Source organism: Triticum aestivum, chromosome 5B (assembly GCF_018294505.1).
Source record: "Triticum aestivum cultivar Chinese Spring chromosome 5B, IWGSC CS RefSeq v2.1, whole genome shotgun sequence".
In the NCBI taxonomy this organism is placed as follows: Eukaryota; Viridiplantae; Streptophyta; class Magnoliopsida; order Poales; family Poaceae; genus Triticum; species Triticum aestivum.
In genome coordinates, this window is record NC_057807.1 from 378,650,029 (window position 1) to 378,676,919 (window position 26,891).

At 45.0% G+C, this 26,891-nt stretch overlaps 2 protein-coding genes across 2 annotated transcripts; one reads left to right on the plus strand and one right to left on the minus strand.

The window, feature by feature from the left end:
• Positions 1 to 1,417: 1,417 nt before the first annotated feature.
• On the plus strand, positions 1,418 to 4,296 carry LOC123111941 (mediator of RNA polymerase II transcription subunit 20a). The gene is made up of 4 exons (XM_044532823.1): positions 1,418 to 1,583; positions 1,673 to 2,012; positions 2,600 to 2,689; positions 3,746 to 4,296. The coding sequence occupies exons 1-4, from the start codon at positions 1,567 to 1,569 to the stop codon at positions 3,968 to 3,970; spliced, it is 672 nt and encodes a 223-aa protein (XP_044388758.1). The 5' UTR covers positions 1,418 to 1,566; the 3' UTR covers positions 3,971 to 4,296.
• A 19,813-nt stretch (positions 4,297 to 24,109) lies between these two features.
• On the minus strand, positions 24,110 to 26,673 carry LOC123116161 (putative receptor protein kinase ZmPK1). Its single transcript, XM_044537160.1, has one exon. The coding sequence runs from the start codon at positions 26,660 to 26,662 to the stop codon at positions 24,278 to 24,280; it is 2,385 nt and encodes a 794-aa protein (XP_044393095.1). The 5' UTR covers positions 26,663 to 26,673; the 3' UTR covers positions 24,110 to 24,277.
• Between the last annotated feature and the right edge of the window lie 218 nt (positions 26,674 to 26,891).

Below are 26,891 nucleotides of genomic sequence, written 5' to 3' on the forward strand. Positions count from 1 at the left end.
ATTTGACAGGAGCATATTACATCATGAACTTTGGCAAACACCCACGCACCACCTCCTTGATCTTCGGCACTCCAACCTCAATTTCTCTTCTGTCTTGGCTTTCCTGTAATGTGCTCCAGGATTTCAAGAAATAACAAAGATTGGAAAAGAAACATTCAGATCAACAGGAATAATCCACCAGAGATGTACTAGAGATGGCCTTTTCTGCGAGGTAGGGCTCGAAATAAAACTCGACACTTGCGGGCTAAAATGAACAGCTCATACTTTGGCTCCACTCGGCCCGAACTTGTTGGCTACTCATGAATAGCTTGAGTTGAGTTGTGGAGTGAGACATGTGCCCTTTGGCTATAAATTGTTGATTGTTATTTTGTATGGAGAAAAAGATATGTTCATAAATATATATGTTATATCATTGCGTATATATAAATACACTTTGTTGTTCACAATTATATCGAGTTAAACGAGCCAACATGAGTCGAACCATGTTTGAATCTAAGCTCGTTGTTTTAATGAGTCGAGCCAAGCTAACTCATTATCTTAACAAGCAGTAACGAGTCGGGCAGAGCCAACTCAGCTTGGCTCAAATTCCGGCCTTGGCAGGCATGGCTCCAGAGCCTCACACATGTCACCATGCCATTTTTTATTTTTTTCAATACCTATGAGACCAAAATGGAATTATTTTGTGGGACCAGTCCCATGTAGAGTTTGAATAGGGTTTAATCGACGTATGTACCATCGTACTCTAACCACATCACATCCAAGTTTACCCTGTTACACGAAAGGATGGCACAAAATGTAAAAGCGATGCACGGTAAATTAATATGATCCGGTAATGGTATAATATTGAGCTAATTAATTGCGGCGTGCATGGAAAATTACTATGAAAATGAGTTAGCTTGTTGATATGATTATATAACGATTCGGCTCGAATATACGTTGTTTACTGATTTGTAAAGAATGCTCATATCATTACAAAGAAAAATCACCACATTTAAATTCATACCATGTGCAAATTGCTTCTCATAATTCTAGAAAAATGTTTTGTACCATTCAAAAATATTGGTGATTACATTTTAAAAATTGTTCATAACACTTAAAAAATGTTTGTAACACTTAAAATAATTACATTTTAATCATGGAATTATTAAAAAAATCATTGTGTATTCAGAAAATGATCAATGTGCATTTGAAAAATGTTCAACATGTATTTGGGAAAACAAAATTCAACGTGTAACTGAAAATTGTTCAAGATATATTGAAACAAGTTGACATGTATTTGAATTTTTTTAGAAAAAACCGAAAGAAAACCAATAATAAGAACAAAACATAGAAAAGGGGAAAACCGGTCGGAACCTTCATAAACCCCACGTTATTGGGCCAGCCACGCGGGAGCGCCGGAGACAAGTTCTTTTGTTCTTTTTGTTGTTGACATAGGCCGGAGACAAGTGAGATTTAGCATTTGGGTAAGAAGGAACCTCACATCTCCAAGCCCGGCGGCCCGCACCCTGCCAAGACTCAAGACACCGCCGTCGCCCCTCGTCGCCGGCGCTCCACCGACTCGCCGCCATGGCCCCCGCCAAGTGGTACCGTGCTCGCGCCTCTCCCCCTCCCCCCTCTCTCCCCACGGCGCCCAGCCGCTGGCTCACCCCGTCTCGGCGTTTCCCCGGCGCAGGCTGATGCACTGGCACCCGAACCCTGGGGTGACGCTCAACACCCAGATCCTGTCGGAGGCCTGCGGCTGCGCGGAGTCCCTCGGCGGCACCAAGGACGGCCGCTGGAAGACCTCCATCATCTTCTACCGCCCGATGACGCGGGACGGCGCGGGCGGGGCGCAGCAGAACCTGCCCCCCGACGTGCCCCGCGAGCTCCTCGGCGTCGCGCTCCACGAGCGCCCCGGGCTCTACTTCTCCATCCTCCGGAACCAGCGCCTCGTCCTGCAGGCGGACGCTGCCTTCTCCCAGGTCATGGAGAAGCTCCAGTCCTTCAAGGCCCGCGTCAACCTCAACTTCGAGGTCACCTTGTTTCCTTCACTGCCCTTACGATTTCTTCTCATGTCACACCTAAGGATTTAGGTTTGTAAAATCCATTTTCTTTATTTAATTGAACCAGTGGTGATTAAATTTTTGAACCTCAGCCTAATTCTTTCAAGCGTTTCACAGTACCTGAGTAAACTAATTACAAAAGGCAGGAATGAAACTACCCCATTGTTGAACCAGTCCTTAAATCCATTTTTTGTATAGATCTAAGCCAATTGCATGGTTTTACATCTCTCAAGCGAACAACAGTGACAAAATAGACCATCTACCAGCTTCCAGTTCGACTTCTAATTTCAGGAAATGGATGTCTTTCAGTTAGTAGTGATCAATGGAAAATTTGCATAGAACTTACCTGATCATTGAGGCTCACAATGAAGCTATTTGGATGTTACTTATATTTATCTTTTCTGCTCTGTTAACCCCTCATTTTGTCCTAGATACTTTTTCATAAGTTCCATCTTCTGTTCGTTTTATGTTGTGCTTATTATATTACAGTGTGTTTGTTGAATTGTCTCATATGAAAAGTTCGTTAGATTCACACCTTACAATGTTTCCGTTTATAGGGATTCCAGTATCAACTGGGTGACTTTTGCTTGAGGATAGGAAAATGTGTTCCTAACAATACTGAAACACTGAGAGGAATCATGATGGAGGTACATTTTCTTTCTTTTCGATTTTTGGTCATACCCTGTTGGTCTTAATCGTATGGACTCATTGATTGTTGACTTTTCTTAGTTCAAGGTGAGACTCAGACCAAATGCGTTGAATCAATTTTGTACTCTTTAGTGAACTAAAAGATCTTATATTTCTTTACAGAGGGATTAATTAGTTTGACTAAGTACTGAGTACTGTTAATATAAGAATGGGGTTTTGCTGCTTAGATTCTCAGCCTAATTCTTGATGTCTAGATCTATACAGGGCCAAGCTAGTATGGGATGTCCTCTATTGATAAGTAGAAATCTACAGCCTATTTTCTCTTTTTTTTTTTTTGCTTTATTGTGAGTTAGATAAATCTACCTATGTTAAGCTTGATGAACTTAGCAGATGATCTGTCGCACCTACATGATTTTATTTTTGAAGTACAGCTTCTGAGCTTTAAATTCGTAAGGCTCTTGATATCCTTTCTAGCAATAGTTCAGAGGGCCATCTCATTATTTTTGGACATATTGATTAACCTGTAAACATACGTTATGATCTACACCTTTGTCTGTGTAATTAGTTCAAATTATTAACTGAAAGAAGGGAAAAACTAGATGAATTCTAGAATATTCTGTAGTGTGGACCTGCCTGTAACTCTTTGTGAAGCATCAGCGCCTTTCTTTTGCCGTTGTTACTCGAGTTAGCTGGTAAACAAATCTCATTATCAAAATTTTCTGGCCCCTACCAATATTTCTGGTAACAAGAAATTTCGAAAATAGCACTCAAAGTTGTTGAATCTAATATGTTGACCAGTGAAAAAAAATCTTGCCTTCTTAGGCCTTGAAGTCAGCACCAAAACCTGCAAAATTTCCCACCAAAGGAGATGAACATTTCTGTGGCATGGATAATGGGGATACTTTCAATACTACAGTTGCAGTTTTATTTTCAAAACGTTCCACTGGTTTCCAAATTTTAGAACCCACTGAGAATCCAGTATTCAGTGGTTTATGTCCAAGATCATTTCCGTGCTTGCAAGGCTGACACGAAGGTTTATGTTGCTTTCGGTGCAGGTAGAGTATTACCCCCTGTCTTCTATCGAAAAGTCCAGGGCAATTATGGTAGACTTCTTTGACATATGGCAGGAAACACTCGCAAAGAAGTCGCTGCCTGGTCGATTCATCCATGTAGAATCTAATTTCGCAGAGTATGGCCTTTCCGACCATTACTCTTTCCAGCACACCGCAGTTCAGTACGCTACCTGCTTGCAACAACTCATGGCAGCTGTGAGGGCTTAGATCCGCAGATGAAAGTTTCAGAATATCATGATGTTTGACTTGTTCCCAAGATCATGATGACATCAACGTATGCCAGGACATGTATCTTATGTGCTGAAATGTAATCAATTTGTATGTTCTTCACGGCTAAGTATCCCTTCCTCTACCGTGTTTGAGATGTTAACCTGATTTATTTGCAAGGAATAGCAAGTTGTAATGGTCATCTGAGCGACCGAGTAGCTGTGTTTTATGTTCTCATTAGCTCCCAGTAGATGCTGCTGGGTAATGTTGTTGTACAATTTTTTTGAACATGAACATCTGATGTGGTCGTAACTATCATGGGAGTATATCTTGGCTATCTTTTACAACTTTTTTACAGAGACTATATTTTACATTTTTTAGGGCAAGAATATATTTCACATGTTTTTTTAGGGGTGACTATTTTACATGTGGGTGAGAACCTTTTTTGGGCAAACGTGTGGGTGAGAACCGGAGAGGGCACGTCCTGCATGCATGGGCATATGCACCCACTTTTCAAAAAATGCATTTATGCATGTTTTAAAATGTTGAAAAATTCAAAAGAAAATTTCATGCATACATGTTCGCAAATGTGTGTGCACGGCATAAAGTTTTGTGAAAAAAATGTATTTTTGTTTTGTCTTCGCAGAAAAAGACAAATTTCAGTGCTTCTAAATAGTGTTTCATGGCACCTTTTTTTTTGTCTTTTTTGTACACATCACAAAAAAGTTATTTTTTTCGTGAAACTTTATGCATGCACATAGAATATGGAGACGTACCTATGCTACATTCTTCAGATATTTTTAGCGATAATCGTAGACCTACGTAACCCGCTACGAAGGTCTACGAAAGCTGCCTATCTAATCTTCTCCCCCCCCCCCCCCCCCCCCCCCCCCCCCCCCCCGCTCCCAAAAAAAATCAGGGGGTGGGCCCTTCCCCCGTAATGACCCACTAATAACTCTTCACGTTGCTATTTACGTAAAGCACGTAACAAATATTACGTAGGTATAGCATTGCCCTATTTTTAACATTTAGAAATGTGTGCTTTTTCCCTAAAAAAAAGAAAATGTGTGCTTTTTTAAGTGGGTTCATATGTACCTGGTTCATCCATGCACTTTCTGTGAGAACTGCACAGAATATTTATTTGAGGGGTGAGAACTGCACAGAATAAAGACGACCCCGTTCCTAAATGGGCCAGTGGGGCAACCAAACGTTCATATTGGGTTGAAGTAGGCCGGTGGTGGCGCTTCTGCTCGCTCGGCCACAGGCCCACAGGGTTAGGCGCTCGGCCACTCGGGTCTTACGCGACAGCGAGACAGCGACACGACGGCGGCGGGCAACCGACTGCGGACTGCCGGCAGTGGCACGGACCAAGCCACCACGGAGAGGTGGCGGAAGGCGCTAGCCCCGGTCGTCGGGCTCCTGCAATTCCGGTAGGCGACGACGACAATCGGAAGCGCAAGCTTGGGAGCCAGGGCGGACATCTCCGGCGGGCGGCGGCTCGTCGGTGCGGCCGGCCAGCACCGGTTAGCCCCTAGGGCCAGGAGGCAGAGTAGACCACGGCCAGTGCCGCGACGACAACGAGGGGCAGGCAACAACTAGTAGGTGAGCTACTGCCCATAATGTACTAGCTTTAGCTTTTTTGTGTGTGTCTTGCGATTGAATGAGCTTTATTGATCAATCATCTGAATTACAATCTTGCCGAAGAGTATCAGCAAGGAAAGGAAGAATATAATTGAGCCATAAGCACCTAAGCCTTTTTACACATAGATGGGCTGCAACCTTTGCATCTGTCAGGCTCAGTTCTTAAGATCCCATGTTCCTGAGTGTCTGTTGCATTGACAGCCGCCCATCTCAGATCCTACGGTCTCAGGGCCAAGCTAACGGTTCACTTAAGTGGGTTTCTCTCCTCCGTCGATCAACCATCCAACGGCTTAGAAGACGCGGGAGAAGCTGTTCACCGTCCGACAAGCCATGTGCTTGCACTTTTCTGCTTTTCTGCTTTACAGCTACTGTAATGGCTATATAAGCCAGCTTTCCCTTCCATTCGAGGCATGTAATAGAATTATTGGGTGTAAACCCTAGCCGTCGGTGACTACTTTCCCTTCCTCTTGTAATGAAAACCCTAGTTAAATTCGCCCAAATTCTTGTCTGAAACCTGCTAGTTCGTGCTTAAATTCAGTACAGAGGGACTCTGGTCCTGACAATTGGTATCGTGAGCCAGTCCTTCCTCGGCGGCGTGGTTGATTGGGGGTAGAAGAGGTTGGTTCCGGCTGTAAAATCCCTCATCTCTCCCCGATCTGGCGGCGGCGGCATCTGGTGGCGGCCGGAGTGGCAGAGTTCGGGTACACGCAGAAGAACAGTCTGGTTGCCAGGGAACACTTTTCGGGTAGTGAAATCCCAGCTCCTGTGATCTGCTCGTGTACCATCGGAGGCAGGCGCTGGCGGCGGCGTAGGCGGCGGTGACCAGTCCTCCCACCCTCCCAACCCTCTATGGTGTTGATTGCCGACGATTTCAAGATGACGGGCCCGGTGGATTCAGGGTCAACGGCCGAATTGCAGCTGGATTCCCTTGAGATGGACATCAAAACGCTCCAGCGGGAGCGAGAAGAGGATCGCAAGGAGTTCCAGCAGTTTCAGGCATCGGTAAACAGAAATTTTGCAACGATGCAAAAGAACTTTGAGAAAATTCAGGAAAATTTCAGGCGTCTGTTGTTAGAACCCGAGCCAGCACAGGAGGATCAGGTTGAAGAAGGCCAAGGCAGTGTGCAAGTTAAGGACAACCAAGTTAACTCACCTCAGGTAGCTCCGGGTAGGCCCAAGCAGCTCCAAGCTCCTACACCACCATCGGTGGCAATGCCTGACAAAGGTGCCCCTTGTCCAATTGGGACAACTGTTCTGCGTGATCAGGCTGGTAAGGAACTGAATATGGATGGGACTCCTAAGGTTCCCTACAGGCACCCACACTATGGTCAGAGTAAGGACAAGGAACAGTTTCAGGCAGTGCAGAGAAATGTAGTTCAGTTGGAGGAAATACAGGAAGAAGATGGAGTTGAGAATTATTACAGAAAAAGGAATGTTCTGACTGTTAAGCCTGCTAAGTTGAACATATCAGAATTTGAAGGACAATATCCTGATTCATGGATTCAGAATTTGGAACAGTATTTTGCTGCTGCAAGAACTCCAATTGAACATAGAACAGAACTGGCAATTTCTTATCTTAAAGGACCTGCTATTCAGTGGTGGAGGGGTACTGGATATGCACCCTCCAATGTGCCATGGCATAAATTCTGTTCTTACCTATCTGATAGGTTCTCTGTGGAATCAGCTTGTGATGTGGTCAGTAACTTTCATGCTGCACATCAAGCAACAACAGTGGCTGCTTATGTGGAACAATTTGAGCAATTGGTCAATGGAATGAGGAGAGAAAACCCTGCTATACCTGATGACTATTATGTCTCCAGCTTTGTCTCAGGCCTCAACCCTTACATCAGAAGTTTAGTGGAATGTTTTAAACCAAAAGATCTGCAAACTGCCGTGTGGTATGCCAGAAGAATGGAGAAATCTCAGCCTTCCTCTCAGTCAGTGCAAATAAGCAGTATGTTCCTCAACCAAAAAGACAAGTCATTTTTGAACAGCCCAAACAACTGCTTCCAACTGCACCACAAAACAGGAATGTGGTTATTCAGCAGGCCAAACAGAACCAGGTGTGTTATAAGTGTAGAGAGCCTTGGGTGCCTGGTCATAGGCAAGTGTGTAAAATGAACCAGAAAGCTCAAATCCAAGCTCTACAAGCTCAAGAAGATGGAACTCCTGAAACTATATTTGTGGCAGAATATGATGATCAGGAGCTAGACAATACAGAGCAGCTAACTGAGGAAACAGTACTGAAAGTATCAATGCATGCTGCCATGGGCATTGGAGCAACTAAAAATACTTTCATACTGACAGTTAAATTGGGAAATACTCTGGCAATTGCACTGGTGGACAGTGGCAGTACTACTACTTTTATATCTCCTCAGATGGCTAGTAAGTTGGATGTTGTTCCCAGTCCTACACCAAAAACTAAAGTAGTAGTTGCTAGTGGAGGGATCCTCTAGAGTGAATTCCAAGCAAAGAACTGTCACTATGCAATACAAGGCCATGCATTTATTGACAACTTCAGAGGGCCCCGTACAAATGGATTTCATTTATTGACAGCTTCAGAGGGCCCCATACAAGTTAAAAGGCTATGACATCATCTTAGGAGTAGATTGGTTGAGGAAATATAGCCCCATACAAATGGATTTCATTAAGATGGAAATGAAGATATCTGCTCCTGAAGGGCATTTTATCACTTTTGTGGATGAAACTGTACCTCTTACTACTGTTACTGAAGTAACTGACCACACTGAGAAATTAGTGGAACAAGTTGTGTGTGGATTCTTCTTGTTTACTACTTTTGGTCCTCAAATGGTAGCAGCTGCTCAAGAAATTCCTGCTGCATTCAAACCACTGTTGGATCAGTATGAGAAGCTGTTTCAGGAACCTACTGAACTTCCACCAAGTAGGCCCTGTGATCATAGAATTCCTTTGGTAGAGGGAGCAAAAGTGGTTAACCAAAGGCCATATAGAATTCCTCAGCATCAAAAAGAAATCCTGGAGAAGATTATCTTGGAACTCCTGAAGAATGGTATTATCAGGCCCAGCACTAGTCCATTCTCCTCCCCTGTGCTGTTAGTTAAGAAAAAAGATGGGTCATGGAGGCTCTGTACTGACTATAGAAAGTTAAATGCAATTACAATCAAAAACAAATATCCCATTCCAGTTATAGAAGATCTGTTGGACCAACTCAAAGGAGCAAAAGTATTTTCAAAAATTGATTTGAGAAATGGCTATCACCAGATCAGAATGGCTGAGGAGGATATTCCAAAAACTGCATTTGTAACTCATATGGGATTATTTGAGTATTTAGTAATGTCATTTGGACTTACTAATAGACCTCCTTCATTCCAGGCTTTAATGAATCTCCTATTTGGTCTTCTCAAGTTTGTAGTGGTATTCTTTGATGATATTCTAGTGTTCAGTTTTTCCATGGAAGAACATTTGAAGCATCTCAAGCAAGTATTTGATATATTGCAAGCAAATAAGTTATATGCCAAGTTAGAAAAATGTTCTTTTGGTCAGAAGGAGATTTTGTATTTGGGCCATGTCATTAACTCTGAGGGAGTTTCTACTGACCCTACAAAGATTGAGGTTATCAAGTCATGGCCTGCTCCTACTACTGTCACTGAATTGAGGAGTTTTCTGGGTTTAAGTGGATATTACAGAAGATTTATCCAGGGATATGGGATAATCTGCAGGCCTCTCTTTGACTGCTTGAAGAAGGATTCTTTTGCTTGGGCAAAGGAGCAACAACAAGCATTTGAAGCTCTGAAACAGAAACTCACTCATGCACCTATCCTGGCCCTGCCAGACTTCAAAAAGCCATTTATATTGGAAGCTGGTGCTTGTGGATATGGCTTGGGGGCTGTACTAACGCAAGAGGGCAGGCCACTTGCTTATTTCAGTAAGAGTATTGGCCCTAAAGCTGCTGCACTAAGTACTTATGATAAAGATGCTATGGCTATTATTGAAGCTGTGAAGAAATGGAAACATTATTTCTCTACTACTTCTCTAATAATCAGAACAGATCAGGAGAGCTTGAAGTACATCCAAGAGCAGAAAATTACTGAGGGTATCCAACACAAGCTGCTATTAAAGTTACTTTGATATAATTTTACTATAGAGTACAAGAAGGGCAAAGAGAACAGGGCTGCTGATGCACTATCTAGAGTAAAACATGCAGTTTCTGCAATATTCACTACTGCTGCCTTGCCTACTTGGGTTAAGGAAGTAGTGAGCAGTTATCAGCAGGATGGCAAAATCAAGGACCTAATTGCTGAGTGTTCTGTGGATAAAAGCACTGGTAATGCTTATTCCTTTAAGAATGGTATATTGAGGTTTCACAATAAGGTGGTAGTGGGAAAAAGCACTAACCTGAGGCAGGAAATACTAGCTACATTTCACAACTCTGAGCTGGGTGGACACTCTGGTGAAAGAGCTACTTATCAGAGAATAAAACTAGTATTTCATTGGCAAGGAATGAAGCAAGATGTGATTACATTTGTGAAAAATCGCCCTGTCTGCCAGTTGAACAAATCTGAACATACACCTTACCCTGGGCTGTTAGAGCCACTCCATGTTCCTGATTTTGCATGGGCTCATATTAGTATGGATTTTGTAGAGGGTTTGCCTATTTCAGAGAACAAAAACTTGATTCTAGTGGTGGTTGACAGGTTCACTAAATACTCTCATTTCATTGCTATGAAGCATCCCATCACAGTCCAGTCTGTAGCAAGAGCCTTCTCTGAAAATGTGTTTAAACTTCATGGCATGCCACTAGTTATTGTGACTGACAGAGATAGAATCTTCACTAACAATCTTTGGCAGAAGCTGTTCAAGTCACTGAACATTAAATTGCACCTGAGCACTAGTTATCATCCACAAACAGATGGGCAAACAGAGAGAGTGAATCAGTGCTTGGAGAATTATTTAAGATGTATGTGCTTCCAACAACCAAGAAAATGGCATGGATGGGTGGCCTTAGCTGAGTGGTGGTATAACACCTCTTTCCATACATCTCTGAAAATGACACCTTTACAAGCTCTTTATGGTTTTCCTCCTCCTATGGTTGCTGAATCAGCTCTGCCTGACACTATTTGTGTGGACAATGAGGATCTGTTGCAGAACAGAGAGCTAGCAGTGGAAGTGATCAAGCAAAATCTCTTGAAAGCACAAGCAAGAATGAAATTCTTTGCTGACAGGAACAAAAAAGAAAGAGAGTTGATGGTGGGAGAAATGGTGTATCTTAAGCTGCAACCTCACAGACATACTTCTCTCAGTCTGCACAGGCACATTAAGCTACACTCCAAGTTTTATGGGCCATTCAAAATTCTGAGTAAAATTGGAAATCATGCATACAAGTTGCTCTTGCCTGAAGATTGCCAGTTGCATGACACATTCCATGTCAGTCAGCTTAAAAAGCATATTGGACCCAAGGTGGTGTGTGACGCCCGGATAATCATGCTACAATAATCCCATGTTAATGATGCCACGTCACCTCGGTTACTAATGCTAACCTCGCGATAGATCGAAACCGATTCAAATTCAAATTCAAAAAAACAATCAAACAATAAAAGTTTTCAAATATTAATACTAAAATGTTCGGAGTGATCAAACTAATGCATAGGTAATTATGGTGGAGAAACCTAAATTTAATAAAATGTTTAAGTGTTCAAAATAATTAAAACTGTGGGTTAAATAATAAAATAAATGCCTCTTGAATTTTATAAAATATTAAACTAGTTTAGTTGGGATAAGAATTGATGTGGCAGTAGTTTATTTAAAGGTACCAATTTAGGTGTTAGTGATAATTTTTACTAAAGCTAAAATAAAATGTAACTAAAAATAAAATAGGATAGAATAAGTAAAAAAGAAAGGAAATAAAACGAAGTTATAAAAAACAAAACAAAACAAACAAACCCCCTGGACCACTGGGCCACGGCCCAGCAGGCCACCAGGCCAGCCCACCAGCTGCGCCTATACACCCACTACCCTGAAACCCTAGCCGGTCCACCCCCCACTCTCCCCACATCGCCTCCCCCCTCTTCCCCACCACCTCTCGATCCCATCTGGATCGGGGTGGTGTTCGACCGCGACGCCGCCTGGGGAACCCCATCACCCGCACCATCGCCGCTCCACCCTCGGCTCCTCATCGGCTCCACCAACCCTCACCGCCCCTTACCAAGATCTGGACGCGTCGCTCCCGACCGCGTCGCCCATCGCCCGAGGACCTCGCCGCCGGAGCCCCTCACCGCCTCGCCGGATCGTCGTCCCCGTCCTCCTCCCCACCGGCCTGCTTCCTCTCCGTCGTCGTCCCCGTTGACCACCCCGACCCCCGCTGCCCTGTCCCTACGAATCCCGATGAGGACCCCGATCCTCCTCTCTCCATCGCCCCGCGACCACGCCTCACGTGCTCCGGCCTCGCGCTCACCGCGGTCGGGTCGCGCCCTGGCCATGTCGTGCTGTCTGGTCGTGCCCGTCGTCCAACGGTCACCGCGCCACCGCCGCTCGCACCTTGCATCCACGGCCACCTGCATATGCCTCGCCCGCCCCTGCTCACTACCCCGCGTGGCCTCGACGCTGCCATCTCCAGCGTCCGTGCGCCCGCGCTGCATCGGCGCCCCTCCGCGCCCGCAGACCCCTTCCCTTGTCGTCGCGGAGGCCGTCGGCGCCTCGCTGCTCCTCTGCCGCCCAGCGCCCGCTGACGGTGCTCGCTCCCGCATCGGTGCCCGTTCGGGCTGGGCGCCAGCGCCCCTGCGACCACACGCCTGTAACCGCACTGTCGGGTGCCCGCTAAGCCCTCTAGGCCACTGACAACGGGGCCCACGCCCCAGAACGTTTTGAATAAAAAAAATTAAAAATAATAAATTAAAATAAAAATATCAATTAATTATCTAAATAATTAACTTAACTAATTCTGTTTAAATTAACTAATTAAAATTAATTAACCTAATAACTAGTTAACCTAATTAAGTACTATTAATTAGCTAAACAGTCCCTAACAGGTGGGACCCACCTGCCAGGTTGACCGGTCAACCCCTGTTGACTGCTGATGTCAGCATGACATCATGCTGATGTCATAAATCCAATTTCGAATTAAATTAAATAAATAATTAAGATCAGAAAATGATTAAACCTTTAGAAAATCATATAAAATAATCCGTAACTCGGATGAAAATACTTTCTACATGAAAGTTGCTCAGAACGACGAGACGATTCCGGATACGCAACCCGTTCGTCCGCCACACCCCCCTAACCTATCGAACTCGCAACTTTCCCCCTCCGGCTCCTCTGCCCGAAAACACGGAACCCCGGGAATACTTCCCAGATGCTTCCCCCCTTCACCGGTATCACCTCATACCGCATTAGAACACGTCTAGCTCTGCCTGTTATCCTATTATGCACTTGCTTGCTATGTATTTACTGTTTCTCCCCCCTCTTCTCTTCGGTAGACCCCGTGACGATGCTGATGCCTCAGTTCGACTACGGAGTTGACGACCCCTCTCTCTTGCCAGAGTAACCAGGCAAGCCCCCCCCTTGATCACCAGATATCGCCTATTCTTCTCTATACTGCTTGCATTAGAGTAGTGTAGCATGTTACTGTTTGGTTACTCCTATTCTGTTGCATAGCCTGACATTGTTGCTACATCTGTTGATACCTTACCTGCAATCCTAAATACTTAGTGTAGGATGCTAGTTTATCATCATTGGCCCTAAGAATGTCAGTCTGCCTTGCTATACTATTGGGCCGTGATCACTCGGGAGGTAATCACGGGTATATACTATATATACATACATACTATACAGATGGAGAATAAAGTCGGGTCAGCTCGATGAGTACCCGCAAGTGATTATGATGAGGGGGCTGAAAGGACAGGTGGTTCCATCCCGGTAGAGGTGGGCCTGGGTTCCCGACGGCCCCCGACTGTTACTTTGTGGCGGAGCGACAGGGCAGGTTGAGACCGCCTAGGAGAGAGGTGGGCCTAGACCTGGTCGGCGTTCGCGGATACTTAACACGCTTAACGAGATCTTGGTATTTGATCTGAGTCTGGCCATTTGGTCTATACGCACTAACCATCTACGCGGGAGTAGTTATGGGTATCCCGGCGTCGTGGTATCAGCCGAATCCTTCTTGACGTCAGCGACGGAGCGGCGCGCGCCGGATTGGACTGGAACGCCTACTCTTGTATAAGAGAGGCTAGGTCTGCTTTCGGCCGCCCTCTCAACGTGCAGGTGTGCAATGGGCGATGGGCCCAGACCCCTGTGCGCATAGGTTTAGACCGGCGTGCTGACCTCTCTGTTGGGAAAGTGTGTCCGGCCAAATAGGATCAAGCGTGTTGGGTTATGTGGTGCACCCCTGCAGGGAAGTTAATCTATTCGAATAGCCATGATCTTCGGTAACAGGACGACTTGGAGTTGTACCTTGACCTTATGACAACTAGAACCGGATACTTAATAAAACACACCCTTCCAAGTCCACAGACAACCCGGTGATCGCTTTTCCACAGGGCGACGAGGGGAGGATCGCCGGGTAGGATTATGCTATGCGATGCTACTGGAGATGCTACTTGGAGTTGCTACTTGGAGATGCTACTTAGAGGACTTCAATCTACTCTCTTCTACATGCGGCAAGACGGAGGCTGCCAGAAGCGTAGTCTTCGTTAGGACTAGCTATCCCTCTCTTATTCTGGCATTCTGCAGTTTAGTCCACTGATATGGCCTCCTTACACATATACCCATGCATATGTAGTGTAGTTCCTTTCTTGTAGTACTTTGGATGAGTACTCACGGTTGCTTTCTCCCCCCTTTTTCCCCCTTTCCTTTCTTTCTGGTTGTCGCAACTAGATGCTGGAGTCCAGGAGCCAGACGCCACCGTCGACGACGACCCCTACTACACCGGAGGTGCCTACTACTACGTGCAGCCCACTGACGATGACTAGGAGTAGTTAGGAGGATCCCAGGCAGGAGGCCTGCGCCTCTTTCGATCTGTATCCCAGTTTGTGCTAGCCTTCTTAAGGCAAACTTGTTTAACTTATGTCTGTACTCAGATATTGTTGCTTCCGCTGACTCGTCTATGATCGAGCACTTGTATTCAAGCCCTCGAGGCCCCTGGCTTGTATTATGATGCTTGTATGACTTATTTATGTTTTAGAGTTGTGTTGTGATATCTTCCTGTGAGTCCCTGATTTTGATCGTACACATTTGCGTGCATGATTAGTGTACGATTGAATTGGGGGCGTCACAAGTTGGTATCATAGCCAGACTGCCTGTAGGAATCCCTCTTTCCAACTCCTTGGCCGAAGTTGAGTCTAGACGATGAAAACTATTTTACTAACATGACTGTGCGGCCCATGGGCTCACGTCGCCATTTGGGTGGTATTAGGATCTTTTACTCCTCGATCTGTACTCTGGGAATCTGATCTCTCTTCTATTCGGGTTAAACGATTTTTACTAACTCTGACTCTAGGTTCTCGATAATACTTTCTCCCGGAGAGCCTCTTCAGTCCAGATGATTAACTTGTGCACCGAAGGATTCCGAAGATACCTTTCGATATTCTCTCGAGACCTTGTGCCCGTTGCTTTTGCAATTCCCTACCATTGCAATATCCCTATGGATAAATACTTACACCCGTCATTCTTACTTTATACCCAGTCGATCTTGTTATTACAAGATACCTCGAAATTCTATCTAGTGTTCCGAGAATACTTTGTGACTATTGCCTTGCAGTTCTTTGTTACATGAATACCCCTATGGATAATTTCTCGCACTTACCGAGTATCCACTCATCCCCAGTTGATTCATGTATGTCACCAATCCTCGAAATACCATTCGATCTTCCGAAAATCCTGAGCATCCTGTTGCTCTTGAAATTCTTGATTGCTTGCATTATGGTTAATCCCATAAGTCTAGTAATCTTGTTGACATCCATTGTCATTGTCATTTTGAGTCTGTTGTTTCGATTAGTTGCGAATGCTCGCAATCCTCAAACAGAACCTAGAATTCATCCTTCCGGCTCGGACGTTGTTTTAATCATGAACTGGTTCTCGCCAATTAAATTGTCGTCGATTGTGCCCCTAAGTCTATTGAATTTACCCATCCTTGATCAGAGCGTCTGCTTCTGATCCTTCGCTTTGTAAATCGTAATCCCTTAGCAATTGAGCTCTAAGTTATTCAGTTGTTTCTATAATCCAATTTCTTGCATTGTTACTTCCTCTGATTGTGTGTCGATGCTCACATCAGCTCTGTTATGGACCGACAAATCCTTTAATGGATTTTATCCGACATTTTCCTTCATATTCAATAACCTTGCGAGCCTTCCCTTGGATACATAATGCCTTTGGTAAATTGTATCATCTACTTTCTCAACCTTGCTCTACTTTCGAGCTTGTGTTATTTACTCTTAAAACTTGTGGTATATGTTTCTAAGAAGCCCCTATGGGTTGAACCTATACCTTCATTAAAAACCGTATGAACCGGAAGGTTTTGACAAGTCAACCTTTCTAGTGTTTAGCAGATAATTTTGTACCATACAACTTCTTTGAGAATGAGAAGTGAATGGAAGGTTATGCATTATGGAAGTGGGAGTGGACCTTGAACTTTGTGTTCATGCCCATGGACACGATGTAGATCTTATCATTAAAGCTTCTCTTAAAATTAATTATTCCCTTGGTATAAGTACATCTTATATCTGGGATCTGGCCTTTTGCAATCGTGGTTCCGACCATGATCTCTTTTAAATACCATTTCTCGTGCATGTTTAAGCACTTATCTTCTTTATAACAATACCCCAGTCCAAGCTCTACTTTGGATTGTCCTCGAGTGTTACCCCCAGGTATCTCAAGATTATCACGGAACTGCATAACTTCTTATGAGTTCTTCATCAAGTACTACATTCTCATTGATTCCAATTTTTCACGGGCTCTGAGTTATTTAACACTCAAAGACACCGATAACTGACACGAGTCCGCATCGCGATTAAGCAACTCTTGGTAACCTTCATTACTTACGAGTTTGAATTCCATCACGTCATTCCTAGCCTGTTTGGCTATATCCTTGTCGTGCCGATTTTAACTGTGCTACCTGGTCCTCTTCCCAGAGCATAATTTTCGACACTGAGCTAAGCTTACGTTGATTTCCTTGTCTTATCATTCCACCTCAGACAACAAGCTTGGTTCCAAGTTTGTGTCGTACCCATGGTTCCAATAACCTCTTGCTTCATCATTCTTTTGACTTGATGTGATCGCGGATCGATTACATCTTCAGGTAATCTCTCGACAAATGTGTCGTGATCATTATCAACTTTCTGAGCTATTCCAGAATAACAATCAAATTCATGATAAGAATTACCATCCTTGCCCCTCGATGAATTGTGTGTCATCTACTACTTCCTTGCCTTCTTTCCAACACAAACTTGTTTGTGTTGTGGCTATACCTTGAGTTCCTTGTTAACCGACTTATGTTATGTTCTACCTTGAAGTATTACCATCTTCTATGTCAAGAATGTCGTGAGAAATTCACCACCTCTTAAGAATTCTTGGTATGGTGATACTTCTCACCCTCACCATTCTTTCTTGGTCCTTGTGTTCATTCCAACCGGTGTACCAACAAGTGAACGGTGTTGTTTGAATTCTGCCCTTCTAGCAACCCTATTGCTTTGAAGTTAATGGTCGGCCGTTCGTTCTTGGACTATTGATTATTGAATCACCATTCTGACATTGGTCGTGCAAACCCGACCCATATTTCGGGCGCACCTTTCAACCAATGTTTAATTGTGTATGTTTTCCTCGAGCATACCTCATTATATCATTTGATATGACAAATGTTATCCCCATGTTCACATAATTGTGGAAATCCATATTGTTGGAAATCTCGATGAAGTGTCGCTGAGACCGTCAGCCACCTCCCCATCCTCTCCTTGGTTTAATGATGAACTCTTGTTTTGGACTCGCTCCCATAGTTCATTTCTTGAGAATCTTACATTGTCATCTCATCAATTTGTGTTGCACCTTTTCTTCTCTGGCATCCTAAGTCAGAGGTATCCTGACACCAATCGGATCTGAATCTCAGTCAGATATGATGGTTGGGACAACTTTCCAGGAGTTATGTTGTTGGTCCCTTGATGACCCGGTAATATGATGTCATGCCTAGCACCCCTGGCTGGAGGACCTATCATTATAATTTCTTTTGCAAGCATAACCATTCTTCTTGGAGGAAACTATAAGACTTATTTTATAAGTTGCTCCTGATGGATCATTTGTGTATCCAAAGTCCGGCCCTTGATTGAAACACCACGTCATTGCTACCTCGAAGCATGACTATGATACCCCGCTCATCAACAAGAACATTGAAGGCGCGATGCTAAATGTTTCTTGGTCAGTTATCCAAACACCGTTGTATGGGTAACATCTTGATTAATACTTGCCTCTTATCTGAATGGTTGGGTACTTGCTCTCCTACCCTGATGCCATGTTCTGTTTGTACATGGGAAGGATATACTCCTAATAATTGTGTGTAAACACAATTTTCCTTTCCATTGTTCTGTTTAGTCTGATAATCGCATTTTCCTTCGCATTCTTTTGTTAACCCTTCCTGAATCTGACTTAACTGAGCAGAGATAATTCCCTGCTTAGGTAGGCACCTTGTTGTACCACTCTGTCTGTAAGACCCTGTTACTATTGTTGATGACATTTTGGTAACCACCGATGGGTGATAACTTTGCCAATTGGTTCGCCTCGTTCAACAAGTAGGAAAATTGCTCTCTTTGTTCCCCGTCCTTGGTACCGACATTGTTCCCAGCATAGCTGACAAGCTATTCATTGACATGCCTCCCTGTCACGGTTGTGCAAGATGTCACCACCCTTCCTACTTTCAACCCACATGGTGGGCCCATAACCCATAGGTCCACTGGATCGAAACTTGACTCTTCTTTACAACACGAATTCTAATGTATCCTGTGCACCTGGCCTCGTATGTGATTCACGAGCTGAATGCTATACCATTATTCATCCTGGAATCAAACACCATGTTATTCTCGTTGTTCAAGCCCACATTCCAGCTTCTGTCTAGTCATCGAATGATTGCCAACCCGTCTGAAACTTTGGTACCATCGTATATTGCACTCAACGAATTCACTAAAATACAACTCGTGGGGTACCTTGTGTATTTCCCATTGAGTTCACCGTCAGATGCCCAACTTTGTGGAGATGCGTTCTTCAGGAGTTTTTCCCCTTGGTCGCGTTCGTAGGACGATGGAGATCCCGAAGAAAGGATGACGGCTCCATCATGATGACCTGGAGCATAGAAATGGAGACTTCAACGTAATGGATCCACCTCTTCGAGAAGAGCAACCAAGACCGAGGACACCCGTTAGAATTGCGTAACCAGAACTTTCCCCTTACTCCCCTCTTAAATCTCGGGACGAGATTTCTTGTAGTGGAGGAGAATTGTGACGCCTGGATAATCATGCTACAGTAATCCCACGTTAACGATGCCACGTCACCTCGGTTACTAATGCTAACCTCGCGATAGATCGAAACCGATTCAAATTCAAATTCAAAAAAAACAACCAACCAATAAAAGTTTTCAAATATTAATACTAAAATGTTCGGAGTGATCAAACTAATGCATAGGTAATTATGGTGGAGAAACCTAAATTTAATAAAATGTTTAAGTGTTCAAAATAATTAAAACTGTGAGTTAAATAATAAAATAAATGCCTCTTGAATTTTATAAAATATTAAACTAGTTTAGTTGGGATAAGAATTGATGTGGCAGTAGTTTATTTAAAGGTACCAATTTAGGTGTTAGTGATAATTTGTACTAAAGCTAAAATAAAATGTAACTAAAAATAAAATAGGAAAAAATAAGTAAAAAAGAAAGGAAATAAAACGAAGTTATAAAAAACAAAACAAAACAAACAAACCCCCTGGCCCACTGGGCCACGGCCCAGCAGGCCACTAGGCCATCCCACCAGCTGCGCCTATACACCCACTACCCTGAAACCCTAGCCGGTCCACCCCCCACTCTCCCCACATCGCCTCCCCCCTCTTCCCCACCACCTCTCGATCCCATCTGGATCGGGGTGGTGTTCGACCGCGACGCCGCCTGGGGAACCCCATCACCCGCACCATCGCCGCTCCATCCTCGGCTCCTCATCGGCTCCACCAACCCTCACCGCCCCTTACCCAGATCTGGACGCGTCGCTCCCGACCGCGTCGCCCATCGCCCGAGGACCTCGCCGCTGGAGCCCCTCATCGCCTCGCCGGATCGTCGTCCCTGTCCTCCTCCCCACCGGCCAGCTTCCTCTCCGTCGTCGTCCCCGTCGACCACCCCGACCCCCGCTGCCCTGTCCCTACGAATCCCGGTGAGGACCCCGATCCTCCTCTCTCCCTCGCCCCGCGACCACGCCTCGCATGCTCCGGCCTCGCGCTCACCGCGGTCGGGTCGCGCCCTAGCCATGCCGCGCTGTCTGGTCGTGCCCGTCGTCCAACGGTCACCGCGCCACCGCCGCCCGCACCTTGCATCCACGGCCACCTGCATACGCCTCGCCCGCCCCTGCTCACTACCCCGCGCGGCCTAGACGCTGCCATCTCCGGCGTCCGTGCGCCCGCGCTGCATCGGCGCCCCTCCGCGCCCGCAGACCCCTTCCCTTGTCGTCGCGGAGGCCGTCGGCGCCTCGCTGCTCCTCTGCCGCCCAGCGCCCGCTGACGGTGCTCGCTCCCGCATCGGTGCCCGTTCGGGCTGGGCGCCAGCGCCCCTGCGACCACACGCCCGTAACCGCACTGCCGGGTGCCCGCTAAGCCCTCTGGGCCACTGACAACGGGGCCCACGCCCAGAACGTTTTGAATAAAAAAAGAATTAAAAATAATAAATAAAAATAAAAATATCAATTAATTATCTAAATAATTAACTTAACTAATTCTGTTTAAATTAACTAATTAAAATTAATTAACCTAATAACTAGTTAACCTAATTAAGTACTGTTAATTAGCTAAACAGTCCCTAATAGGTGGGACCCACCTGTCAGGTTGACCGGTCAACCCCTGTTGACTGCTGATGTCAGCATGACATCATGCTGATGTCATAAATCCAATTTCGAATTAAATTAAATAAATAATTAAGATCAGAAAATGATTAAACCTTTAGAAAATCATATAAAATAATTCATAACTCGGATGAAAATACTTTCTACATGAAAGTTGTTCAGAATGACGAGACGATTCTGGATACGCAACCCGTTTGTCCGCCACACCCCCCTAACCTATCGAACTCGCAACTTTCCCCCTCCGGCTCCTCTGCCCGAAAACACGGAACCCCGGGAATACTTCCCGGATGCTTTCCCCCTTCACCGGTATCACCTCATACCGCATTAGAACACGTCTATCTCTGCCTGTTATCCTATTATGCACTTGCTTTCTATGTATTTACTGTTTCTCCCCCCTCTTCTCTTCGGTAGACCCCGTGACGATGCTGATGCCTCAGTTCGACTACGGAGTTGACGACCCCTCTCTCTTGCCAGAGTAACCAGGCAAGCCCCCCCCCTTGATCACCAGATATCGCCTATTCTTCTCTATACTGCTTGCATTAGAGTAGTGTAGCATGTTACTGTTCGGTTACTCCTATTATGTTGCATAGCCTGACATTGTTGCTACATCTGTTGATACCTTACCTACAATCCTAAATACTTAGTGTAGGATGCTAGTTTATCATCATTGGCCCTACATTCTTGTCAGTCTGCCTTGCTATACTATTGGGCCGTGATCACTCGGGAGGTGATCACGGGTATATACTATATATACATACATACTATACAGATGGAGACTAAAGTCGGGTCAGCTCGATGAGTACCCGCAAGTGATTATGATGAGGGGGCTGAAAGGACAGGTGGCTCCATCCCGGTAGAGGTGGGCCTGGGTTCCCGACGGCCCCCGACTGTTACTTTGTGGCGGAGCGACAGGGCAGGTTGAGACCGCCTAGGAGAGAGGTGGGCCTAGACCTGGTCGGCGTTCGCGGATACTTAACACGCTTAACGAGATCTTGGTATTTGATCTGAGTCTGGCCATTTGGTCTATACGCACTAACCATCTACGCGGAAGTAGTTATGGGTATCCCGGCGTCGTGGTATCAGCCGAATCCTTCTTGACGTCAGCGACGGAGCGGCGCGCGCCGGATTGGACTGGAACGCCTACTCTTGTATAAGAGAGGCTAGGTCTGCTTTCAGCCGCCCTCGCAACGTGCAGGTGTGCAATGGGCGATGGGCCCAGACCCCTGCGCGCATAGGTTTAGACCGGCGTGCTGACCTCTCTGTTGTGCCTAGGTGGGGCTGCGACGTGTTGATCTTCTGAGGCCGGGCATGACCCAGGAAAGTGTGTCCGGCCAAATGGGATCAAGCGTGTTGGGTTATGTGGTGCACCCCTGCAGGGAAGTTAATCTATTCGAATAGCCGTGATCTTTGGTAACAGGACGACTTGGAGTTGTACCTTGACCTTATGACAACTAGAACCGGATACTTAATAAAACACACCCTTCCAAGTTCCACAGACAACCCGGTGATCGCTTTTCCACAGGGCGACGAGGGGAGGATCGCCGGGTAGGATTATGCTATGCGATGCTACTGGAGATGCTACTTGGAGTTGCTACTTGGAGATGCTACTTGGAGGACTTCAATCTACTCTCTTCTACATGCGGCAAGACGGAGGCTGCCAGAAGCGTAGTCTTCGATAGGACTAGCTATCCCCCTCTTATTCTGGCATTCTGCAGTTCAGTCCACTGATATGGCCTCCTTACACATATACCCATGCATATGTAGTGTAGTTCCTTTCTTGCAGTACTTTGGATGAGTACTCACGGTTGCTTTCTCCCCCCTTTTCCCCCCTTTCATTTCTTTCTGGTTGTCGCAACCAGATGCTGGAGTCCAGGAGCCAGACGCCACCGTCGACGACGACCCCTACTACACCGGAGGTGCCTACTACTACGTGCAGCCCACTGACGACGACTAGGAGTAGTTAGGAGGATCCCAGGCAGGAGGCCTGCGCCTCTTTCGATCTGTATCCCAGTTTGTGCTAGCCTTCTTAAGGCAAACTTGTTTAACTTATGTCTATACTCAGATATTGTTGCTTCCGCTGACTCGTCTATGATCGAGCACTTGTATTCGAGCCCTCGAGGCCCCTGGCTTGTATTATGATGCTTGTATGACTTATTTATGTTTTAGAATTGTGTTGTGATATCTTCCCGTGAGTCCCTGATCTTGATCGTACACATTTGCGTGCATGATTAGTGTACGATTGAATCGGGGGCGTCACATGGTGCCCTCTTCCAAACTTCCCCTGGTTGGTCTTGATGGGACAATCAAAATTGAACCTGAAACTATTCTGGAGAGGAAGCTAATTCCAAGGAAGCAAGGCAATATAAGCATTCCAGTAGTCAGATGGTTGGTGAAATGGGCAAATCTGCCACCAAAGGAAGCAACTTGGGAGGATTCAGCCTTTATCCAGAAAGCTTTTCCTGCATTCAGAGCTTGAGGACAAGCTCCAGCTTAATCGGGGGGTATTGTTAGGCTCAGTTCTTAAGATCCCCTGTTCCTGAGTGTCAGTTGCATTGACAGCCGTCCATCTCAGATCCTACGGTCTCAGGGCCAAGCTAACGGTTCACTTAAGTGGGTTTCTCTCCTCCGTCGATCAACCATCCAACGGCTTAGAAGACGCGGGAGAAGCTGTTCACCGTCCGACAAGCCATGTGCTTGCACTTTTCTGCTTTTCTGCTTTACAGCTACTGTAATGGCTATATAAGCCAGCTTTCCCTTCCATTCGGGCATGTAATAGAATTATTGGGTGTAAACCCTAGCCGCCGGTGGCATGCTACTACTTTCCCTTCCTCTTGCAATGAAAACCCTAGTTAAATTCGCCCAAATTCTTGTCTGAAACCTGCTAGTTCGTGCTTAAATTCAGTACAGAGGGACTCTGGTCCTGACATTGCATCCCTCAATAAAGCTCAAATGGAAACTAGAGAAAATCCCCACTAAATCCTGAACTTCCTGCAGAATACTTCCTGCTTCCCGTGATGTACTAGCTTTAGCTTTGCGGTGTGCTTCCGCCTTTGACAAAGTCATGTCTGTTTTGTCTGCCTTGACGGCGATTGTTTTATCTGTTTCCTCATGAAATGAACCAAATGCTGGAACGAAGCAGATGTTGATTCAAACTATAGCAATGGGTTGTCAACACATTTGGTTTGGATAATCGTTTGTACAGACTAATGGGTGACCAACTTTTAATCTGAATCGTTAAATCATTCCAGCTAAACAGTAAACACCAAATTTGTGTGTGATAAGCGAAACATAGATGTACTGAGTGCCCCCTTCTCTCTAGTTGACCAAATTTATTGATAAAAAGAAAGCATTGCTGTTATGAGAACACTTGATGCCTTTATGTAAGAAAATATTAGTCCATCACACTCACTCCTTGAACTAAAACTACAACACTTATTTTGAAACGGAGGGAGTACTGTTTATTTGTTGCATTTGAAACACAAAAAACTGCTACACTTTACAATAGCTTCTTGCAAACGCACACAACATTTTTTTGTATCTTATCTACTTATGCCTATTGGCTTGTAACATCAACAGAGTTGACACACAGGGCGGATAGCCCAAATCTTTGCATCAGCTCATATCAATATGAATAGGCAGGATGGTAGTCTTCATCATCATATGACATAAGAGACTTCAGAACTTCGTCCATTGTCGGCCTCTTGCTTCTGTCTCCAAGGCATGAAACAGCTATTCTCACCATTGCAGTAGCCTGCTCTAGATCGAAATGCCCCTTCAATTTTGCATCCACTAGATCATTAATATTCTCGGTAGCCAGAATCTGTTTGGCCTCCTGGATAAAGTCTGGAAACCCCATTTGTCTTTCGTTGGCAATTATGCCACTTGAAACCCTAGTTCCAGTCACAATTTCCAGAAGCACAACTCCATAGCTGTAAACATCGACCTTCGCATTGATCGGCATATTCAGTGCCCATTCTGGTGCCATGTAGCCCATCGTGCCTCTCATTTGGGTGAAATTGAAGTTAGCGCTATCTCGCTTTGCAAGCTTGGCTAGTCCGAAGTCCGCTATTTTGGCATTGAAATCTCGACTTAGGAGTATGTTTTCTGGCTTCACATCACAATGGACAATCCATTCAAGGCATTCATGATGAAGATAAGCAAGACCCCTTGCTGTGCCCAAGGCGATCTTGTACCTTTGGCTCCAACCGAGCAGACTTTCAGTACTTCTCTCACCAAAGAGGTACTTGTCCAGTGACTCATTCTCCACATACTCATATACCAATAACCTGCTTTCCCCTTCAGAGCAAAATCCCATCATCCTGACCAAATTTATGTGATTGATCCTTCCAATTAGAGTCACTTCCGCCCAGAATTCCTCTTCTCCATGTTGAACATTTGTGAGTTTCTTTACTGCCACTATTTTCTTATCTTCAAGTACTCCTCTATAAACAATTCCAGCACCCCCTCTCCCAATCTCTTCTTTGAATTTGTCAGTTGCTTCACTCAATTCTCTGTATGTAAACCGCCTGAACTGGTTTCTTATCATCTTGTATCCATCCTCCATTGATTTGGGCATGCTACTCTGTCTGAAAAAAAGGCACCATCCTGTCACAATGACAAACAACTCTAGAGCTCCCAATATTGCAATAAAGACATATAAGTATATCCACTTTATGCTGTCCTTCTTCATTCCATACATATTTGCTGATCCTAGCATAATCTCCGAACCATTGGGTCTGCAGGTTAGGCTTTCTTGTTTGGAGATTGAGGATGCTGAACCGTTGAAACTCTTTGGTACTTTCATGTAGTTGTCTCCTGGGAAATATGGGTACACCTGACCGTTGTAGAGTATGTCTTTAGTGTAACACCAACCATCCCCACCCTTGTATGTGAAAGATATACATGAGCTGCTGTTCAGGCAAATGTCCCTACATGCTTTAAATGAGATGGATTGATTAGAGCTCAGATCAAAGCCATAGAAGTCTGCACGAGGTTGCTTAACAAATGTGAAATCCTCATGTGGTTGATTGCTGCCAATTGTGAATGCTGGTTTGCATCCCCTGTTCCAATCTGTTGGATCAACCATCACATGTTCTGGAGGGCATCTACATTTAAGGCCCCCTGAGTAGTCACAAAGCCCATTCTTACCACATAATCCATGCACATAGCACATCTGTATTACTGCCTGCCCTGTGACCACCCAATTCCCTGTTGACACATCCAAGCTGTACATTCTGAAATTGCCATCGTGATCAATTGTGATCCTCCTCTTGATCCCAGCACCTGAATCTGAAGCCTCTATTTTAAACCCATCACTTGACACAAAATTACCCTTGTCATCAAGAAATGCTACCCTGGTGCTGTTATATCTATTGCGTCCATTTTTCAGTGCATTGTAATCTGGACTTGGCCAGTAGATGCTTGTAATCTCTGGGCCATCATATAATAGGCGCAAGACATTGTCGTTGTCAAAATAGAGGTGATGGTAACCAGAGACTAACCTTGTGTCTTTCGTCAAGTTTTGCCAAGGGAGCAAGGTGTCTGTTGGTGAGTGAAAGCTCTGCCATACAGTATTATTACCAGAATCACTGATAACAAGGTTGCCAGTGTTGAGGAGGGAAACAATTGTGTGCTTGCCTGAAGATGTCTTGCTTTCCCATACCATTGAGCCATTGTTATCTGTCAGGACCAGGTTTCCATTGTGTTTCAGAGATATCCTGGAGCCGTAAATGTTCACTGGGGAATAGTAGCCATTCACCATGGAGTAGGGATTTGCCGTCCAGACAACCGTTTTCACGGCGGTGTACCAGATGGAGAAGGTGAAAGCATTTGTTCCAACTCGATGGAAGCCGCAAGAGAAGGTGGTATCTGGTGAGATGAGAAAGATTCTCTCATGATCTTCTGGAGTCATGTATGAGCCAGTGGTCATGATCTGCCATGGGGGAGCACAAGAGCAAAGCTGGAAGGAGAATGATAAAAGAAGGGCCAGAAAGAGCCGTGCAGCCATTTTTCTCCTCTCCCGGGAGCTCTACTTTGGGCATGGAGGCATAGAGACTAGAGAGTGGTAGGTAAGGTATCTTTAGGTTATATTTCAATGCCTTGCTGTAATTAGATGACGATGTGTATTACTCCCTCTGTCCCAAATACTCCCTCCGTTCCGAATTACTTGTCTTGGATTTGTCTAGATAGTAGATACAGATGTATCTAGACTCATTTTAATGCTAGATACATCCGTA

Excerpts from the sequence above, each read along its gene's own strand:
- LOC123111941 (XM_044532823.1), top strand. Across the intron at positions 2,013-2,599 it reads GCGTCAACCTCAACTTCGAG|GGATTCCAGTATCAACTGGG; the intron begins GTCACCTTGTTT and ends TTCCGTTTATAG. Across the intron at positions 2,690-3,745 it reads TGAGAGGAATCATGATGGAG|GTAGAGTATTACCCCCTGTC; the intron begins GTACATTTTCTT and ends CTTTCGGTGCAG.
- LOC123116161 (XM_044537160.1), bottom strand. The coding sequence starts at position 26,662 with ATGGCTGCACGGCTCTTTCTGGCCCTTCTTTTATCATTCTCCTTCCAG.